The sequence below is a fragment of the Phoxinus phoxinus genome (assembly GCF_949152265.1).
Source record: "Phoxinus phoxinus genome assembly, chromosome: 18".
In the NCBI taxonomy this organism is placed as follows: Eukaryota; Metazoa; Chordata; class Actinopteri; order Cypriniformes; family Leuciscidae; genus Phoxinus; species Phoxinus phoxinus.
The window spans coordinates 1,910,952-1,918,451 of NC_136893.1; the positions used below are offsets into that span (position 1 = coordinate 1,910,952).

Consider the following 7,500-nt stretch of genomic DNA (forward strand, 5'->3'; position numbering starts at 1 on the left):
TATGAGTGAGTGTGTCTGTAAATGTGTGTGTGAGTGTGTGTCTGTAAAGTGTGTGAGTGTGTGTCTGTAAATGTGTGTGTGAGTGTGTGTCTGTAAAGTGTGTGAGTGTGTGTCTGTAAATGTGAGTGAGTGTGTGTCTGTAAAGTGTGTGAGTGTGTGTCTGTAAATGTGAGTGAGTGTGTGTCTGTAAATGTGAGTGTGTGTCTGTAAAGTGTGTGAGTGTGTCTGTAAAGTGTGTGAGTGTGTCTGTAAAGTGTGTGAGTGTGTGTCTGTAAATATGAGTGAGTGTGTCTGTAAATGTGTGTGTGAGTGTGTGTCTGTAAAGTGTGTGAGTGAGTGTGAGTCTGTAAATATGAGTGAGTGTGTCTGTAAATGTGTGTGTGAGTGTGTGTCTGTAAATGTGTGTGTGTGTGTCTGTAAATGTGAGCGAGTGTGTGTCTGTAAATGTGTGTGAGTGTGTCTGTAAATGTGTGTGAGTGTGTGTCTGTAAATGTGAGTGAGTGTGTGTCTGTAAATGTGAGTGAGTGTGTGTCTGTGAAGTGTGTGTGTGTGTGTGTCTGTAAATGTGTGTGTGTGTGTGTGTGTCTGTAAATGTGAGCGAGTGTGTGTCTGTAAATGTGAGTGAGTGTGTGTCTGTAAATGTGTGTGAGTGTGTCTGTAAATGTGTGTGAGTGTGTGTCTGTAAATGTGAGTGAGTGTGTGTCTGTAAATGTGAGTGAGTGTGTGTCTGTGAAGTGTGTGTGTGTGTGTGTCTGTAAATGTGTGTGTGTGTGTCTGTAAATGTGTGTGTGAGTGTGTGTCTGTAAATGTGTGTGAGTGTGTCTGTAAATGTGTGTGAGTGTGTGTGTCTGTAAATGTGTGTGTATGTAAAAGTGTGTGTAAATGTGAATGTCTGTAGATGTGTGTGTGTGTCTGTAAATGTGTGTGTGTCTGTAAATGTGTGTGCGTCTGTAAAGTGTGTGTGCTAGTGTGTCTGTAAATGTGTGTGTGTGTGTTTGTGCATATATTTGTGTGCATGTGTTTGTTTCAGTGTCTAATATGTGTGTGTGTGTGTGTGTGTTCAGACTACGTTGCCCGGGCGACCATGGGCAGCATCATGAGCGTGCCAGCGGCGAACAGCGACTCTAACGCGAGCTGTGTGACGGGCCTGAGCTCCTACACCGGCGTCCCCACGACACGCAAACAGCTCTACACACACACCGGCATCTAGTGAGTTCACACACACACACACACACACACCGTATGCAAGTTTGGGCTCAGTACGATTTTTAATGTTTTTGAAATAGTGTCTTCTGCTCACCAAGGCTGCATTTATTTGATTTTTTTTTTTTAAACAGTAAAAACGCTGTTTTCTATGTGAACATATAGTAAAATGTAAATTATTCCTGTGATCAAAGCTGAATATTTGTGTGGAAATCGTGATAAATTTTATTTTTCAGGATTCTTTGATGAATAGAAAGTTCAAAAGAACAGCATTTATTTGAACCAGAATCGTTTGTAACATTTAAATGTCACATTTGACCAATTTTATGCGCCTTTGCTTAATAAGTGTTAATTCCTTTTTATTTATTTATTGAAACTTGAAATATATAATGTTATTAATTCTGTTCATCTTTTCAGTGATGGACGCACCGTTGCCATCAGGAAAATAAAAACAAAAACATTTTCTCTCTCGAAGACGATTCGTCAAGAGGTGAAGCAAGTCAGGTGAGAATGACCCGAACACGACATCATCATCGTCCTCCTCGTCACGGTCATCAGTGTGATCCAGGTGTGTGTGTGTTTGTCTTCAGGGAACTGGACCATCCGAACCTCTGTAAGTTCTTTGGAGGTTGTGTGGAGCTTCCCAACATCGTCATAGTAACGGAGTATTGTCCTAAAGGAAGCCTGAACGACGTCCTGCTGAACGACGAGATTCCTTTAAACTGGGGCTTCAGGTACACACACACACACACACACACACACACACACACACACACACACACACACACACACACACACACACACACACACACACACACACACACACACTCACTCACTCACTCACTCACTCTTACACTCAAACAAAACATAAAATAACAAATGTCAGTGTGTGTGTGTTTGCAGGTTCTCCTTTGCGACAGACATCGCTCGTGGTATGTCGTACCTGCATCAGTTTAAGATCTGCCACGGCCGGCTGAAATCAGCCAACTGCGTGATCGACGACCGCTGGGTCTGTAAAATCACAGGTACGGCGCGTGCTTCTCTGTCATACTGCTCGAACTCACCTGTGCTGTCTGTAACACACCTGTGCTGTCTGTAACACTCCTGTGCTGTCTGTAACTCACCTGTGCTGTCTGTAACTCACCTGTGCTGTCTGTAACACACCTGTGCTGTCTGTAACACACCTGTGCTGTCTTTAACACACCTGTGCTGTCTGTAACACTCCTGTGCTGTCTGTAACACACCTGTGCTGTCTGTAACACACCTGTGCTGTCTGTAACACTCCTGTGCTGTCTGTAACACACCTGTGCTGTCTGTAACACTCCTGTGCTGTCTGTAACACACCTGTGCTGTCTGTAACTCACCTGTGCTGTCTGTAACACTCCTGTGCTGTCTGTAACTCACCTGTGCTGTCTGTAACTCACCTGTGCTGTCTGTAACACACCTGTGCTGTCTGTAACTCACCTGTGCTGTCTTTAACACACCTGTGCTGTCTGTAACACTCCTGTGCTGTCTGTAACACACCTGTGCTGTCTGTAACACACCTGTGCTGTCTGTAACTCAGCTGTGCTGTCTGTAACACTCCTGTGCTGTCTGTAACTCACCTGTGCTGTCTGTAACTCACCTGTGCTGTCTGTAACTCACCTGTGCTGTCTGTAACTCACCTGTGCTGTCTGTAACACACATGTGCTGTCTGTAACTCACCTGTGCTGTCTGTAACACACCTGTGCTGTCTGTAACACACCTGTGCTGTCTGTAACACTCCTGTGCAGTCTGTAACTCACCTGTGCTGTCTGTAACACTCCTGTGCTGTCTGTAACTCACCTGTGCTGTCTGTAACTCACCTGTGCTGTCTGTAACTCACCTGTGCTGTCTGTAACACTCCTGTGCTGTCTGTAACACACCTGTGCTGTCTGTAACACTCCTGTGCTGTCTAACACACCTGTGCTGTCTGTAACTCACCTGTGCTGTCTGTAACTCACCTGTGCTGTCTGTAACACACCTGTGCTCTCTGTAACTCACCTGTGCTCTCTGTAACTCACCTGTGCTGTCTGTAACACTCCTGTGCTGTCTGTAACTCACCTGTGCTGTCTGTAACTCACCTGTGCTGTCTGTAACTCAGCTGTGCTGTCTGTAACACTCCTGTGCAGTCTGTAACTCACCTGTGCTGTCTGTAACACACCTGTGCTGTCTGTAACACTCCTGTACTGTCTGTAACTCACCTGTGCTGTCTGTAACTCAGCTGTGCTGTCTGTAACACTCCTGTGCAGTCTGTAACTCACCTGTGCTGTCTGTAACACACCTGTGCTGTCTGTAACACTCCTGTGCTGTCTGTAACTCACCTGTGCTGTCTGTAACTCACCTGTGCTGTCTTTAACACACCTGTGCTGTCTGTAACTCAGCTGTGCTGTCTGTAACACTCCTGTGCAGTCTGTAACTCACCTGTGCTGTCTGTAACACACCTGTGCTGTCTGTAACACACCTGTGCTGTCTGTAACACTCCTGTGCTGTCTGTAACACACCTGTGCTGTCTGTAACTCACCTGTGCTGTCTGTAACACACCTGTGCTGTCTGTAACACTCCTGTGCTGTCTGTAACACTCCTGTGCTGTCTGTAACACACCTGTGCTGTCTGTAACTCACCTGTGCTGTCTGTAACACTCCTGTGCTGTCTGTAACACTCCTGTGCTGTCTGTAACACTCCTGTGCTGTCTGTAACACTCCTGTGCTGTCTGTAACACACCTGTGCTGTCTGTAACTCACCTGTGGTGTCTGTAACACACCTGTGCTGTCTGTAACTCACCTGTGCTGTCTGTAACACTCCTGTGCTGTCTGTAACACACCTGTGCTGTCTGTAACACTCCTGTGCTGTCTGTAACACTCCTGTGCTGTCTGTAACTCACCTGTGCTGTCTGTAACTCACCTGTGCTGTCTGTAACAGACCTGTGCTCTCTGTAACACTCCTGTGCTGTCTGTAACACACCTGTGCTGTCTGTAACTCACCTGTGCTGTCTGTAACACTCCTGTGCTGTCTGTAACACACCTGTGCTGTCTGTAACACTCCTGTGCTGTCTAACACACCTGTGCTGTCTGTAACTCACCTGTGCTGTCTGTAACTCACCTGTGCTGTCTGTAACACACCTGTGCTCTCTGTAACACTCCTGTGCTGTCTGTAACACACCTGTGCTGTCTGTAACTCACCTGTGCTCTCTGTAACTCACCTGTGCTGTCTGTAACACTCCTGTGCTGTCTGTAACTCACCTGTGCTGTCTGTAACACACCTGTGCTGTCTGTAACACTCCTGTGCTGTCTGTAACTCACCTGTGCTGTCTGTAACACTCCTGTGCTGTCTGTAACACTCCTGTGCTGTCTGTAAATCACCTGTGCTGTCTGTAACTCACCTGTGCTGTCTGTAACTCAGCTGTGCTGTCTGTAACACACCTGTGCTCTCTGTAACTCACCTGTGCTGTCTGTAACACTCCTGTGCTGTCTGTAACACTCCTGTGCTGTCTGTAACACACCTGTGCTGTCTGTAACACTCCTGTGCTGTCTGTAACTCACCTGTGCTGTCTGTAACACACCTGTGCTGTCTGTAACACTCCTGTGCAGTCTGTAACACTCCTGTGCTGTCTGTAACTCACCTGTGCTGTCTGTAACTCACCTGTGCTGTCTGTAACTCAGCTGTGCTGTCTGTAACACTCCTGTGCAGTCTGTAACTCACCTGTGCTGTCTGTAACACACCTGTGCTGTCTGTAACACTCCTGTGCTGTCTGTAACTCACCTGTGCTGTCTGTAACTCACCTGTGCTGTCTGTAACTCACCTGTGCTGTCTGTAACACTCCTGTGCAGTCTGTAACTCACCTGTGCTGTCTGTAACACACCTGTGCTGTCTGTAACACTCCTGTGCTGTCTGTAACTCACCTGTGCTGTCTTTAACACACCTGTGCTGTCTGTAACTCAGCTGTGCTGTCTGTAACACTCCTGTGCAGTCTGTAACTCACCTGTGCTGTCTGTAACACACCTGTGCTGTCTGTAACACTCCTGTGCTGTCTGTAACACACCTGTGCTGTCTGTAACTCACCTGTGCTGTCTGTAACACTCCTGTGCTGTCTGTAACACACCTGTGCTGTCTGTAACACACCTGTGCTGTCTGTAACTCACCTGTGCTGTCTGTAACACACCTGTGCTCTCTGTAACTCACCTGTGCTCTCTGTAACTCACCTGTGCTGTCTGTAACACTCCTGTGCTGTCTGTAACTCACCTGTGCTGTCTGTAACACACCTGTGCTGTCTGTAACACACCTGTGCTGTCTGTAACACTCCTGTGCTGTCTGTAACTCACCTGTGCTGTCTGTAACACTCCTGTGCTGTCTGTAACTCACCTGTGCTGTCTGTAACACTCCTGTGCTGTCTGTAACTCACCTGTGCTGTCTGTAACACTCCTGTGCTGTCTGTAACTCACCTGTGCTGTCTGTAACACTCCTGTGCTGTCTGTAACTCACCTGTGCTGTCTGTAACTCAGCTGTGCTGTCTAACTCCTGTGCTGTCTGTAACTCACCTGTGCTGTCTGTAACACTCCTGTGCTGTCTGTAACTCACCTGTGCTGTCTGTAACACACCTGTGCTGTCTGTAACACACCTGTGCTGTCTGTAACTCACCTGTGCTGTCTGTAACACACCTGTGCTGTCTGTAACACACCTGTGCTGTCTGTAACTCACCTGTGCTGTCTGTAACACACCTGTGCTGTCTGTAACACACCTGTGCTGTCTGTAACTCACCTGTGCTGTCTGTAACACACCTGTGCTGTCTGTAACTCACCTGTGCTTTGAGCAGATTACTGTCTGTGGGTTTTCCGGCGCGAGGACTGCGCTGAGCCGCTCACCACGTACCAGCAGAGACTGAAGGAGGTTTACACTCCACCTGAAGCCCAGAGCGGCAGCCAGGAGCCCACGCTGGCCGGAGACGTGTTCAGGTGCACACACTAGCACACATCCTTCTCACTCACACACACAGTATCATAACGGATTTTCATTGTTTTTCATTTGCAGCTATTCAATAATCTTATTGGAGATTGCGACCCGGAATGATCCAGTGCCGGTGAGCACGTGTGTAAACCTCTGTCATGATTATTGACTGATCGTCTGATCCCAGTTATTGACACATAACGTGTGTCTGTGTGTGTCTGTGTCTGTGCATGTGTGTGTGCTTCAGGTGGATGATGGCTCTCTGGAGTGTGGCTGGTGTCCTACGCTGCCGGAGCTGATTTCGGGGAAAGCCGACAGCACTTGCCCCTGCCCTGCTGAATACGCTGAGGTGTGTGTGTGTGTGTGTGTGTGTGAACTTGTACGAGCCTCATGAAAACATTCACCCCAAAACAAAAGAAAAAATATATTACTTCAAGAAAATGAAGCCTGTGTCTGACACATTGACATCACAGCACAGAACGGCTCTAATCCTGAACATTGTATAAGCATTAGTTTATGTGTCACTGAACGGTAAAAATTAAGCGTATGTAAACTTATTTTTACTCTCTCTCTCTCTCTGTTTCTTCTCCTTTCATCGTGTTTTCATGCTATCAGCTGATTCGTCGCTGCCGTGCTCATAACTCCACCCACCGGCCCACCTTTGAGCAGATCCGCAAGTTTGTCAACAGAATCAACCCACATAAAGTCAGTCCTGTCGACATGATGATGGAGCTGGTCAGTGCAACACACACACACACACACACACACACACACACACACACACACACACACACACACACACACACACACTTATTAGTCATTTGTCAATATATTTTAATATATAAGTGAGTACATTTCAGGCCCTCATAAGTAGAGCTAAACGTACATCAAATGTCCTTACAATCATAACAAACCTGTGTGTGTGTGTGTGTGTGTGTAGATGGAGAAGTACAGTAAACATCTGGAGGTTCTGGTTGGTGAACGAACGCAAGATCTGATGCTGGAGAAACAGAAGACCGACAGACTGCTTTACAGTAAACTAACACTAATGTTACTAATGATGTATGTCACGCGAGGTTCTTGCCTGTCTGCTTCTCCCAACGTCAAACACACAATATCACAAAATATCAAGAGATCAGTTCAATAACAGCGTCAACGTTGCAAAGGTAATCAATTCAATTTCAGTTGTAACAGCGTGTCCTAACTAGAGCGGTGCGATGAGATTACAGCGACAAGCAGTCTGTCCACACCAGATGCGACGCAACTACAGTACAAGACACGACACAATCAATCCACAATCACAGCCAATCAGAAGAGTGTGTGGGCGGAGTCTCT

The 7,500-nt window shown here is 46.9% G+C and overlaps 1 protein-coding gene across 1 annotated transcript in view; it reads left to right on the top strand.

Annotated features, from left to right (window-relative positions):
- Positions 1-7,500, top strand: part of LOC306985997 (atrial natriuretic peptide receptor 2) — a 24,462-nt gene that overhangs the window by 9,174 nt on the left and 7,788 nt on the right. The window contains exons 8-16 of the mRNA XM_079588829.1: positions 1,065-1,209; positions 1,621-1,707; positions 1,794-1,937; positions 2,107-2,228; positions 6,035-6,173; positions 6,250-6,298; positions 6,413-6,514; positions 6,781-6,900; positions 7,106-7,199. Coding sequence (XP_079444955.1) covers positions 1,065-1,209; positions 1,621-1,707; positions 1,794-1,937; positions 2,107-2,228; positions 6,035-6,173; positions 6,250-6,298; positions 6,413-6,514; positions 6,781-6,900; positions 7,106-7,199 — 1,002 coding nt within the window. The remainder of the gene's footprint in view (positions 1-1,064; positions 1,210-1,620; positions 1,708-1,793; positions 1,938-2,106; positions 2,229-6,034; positions 6,174-6,249; positions 6,299-6,412; positions 6,515-6,780; positions 6,901-7,105; positions 7,200-7,500) is intronic.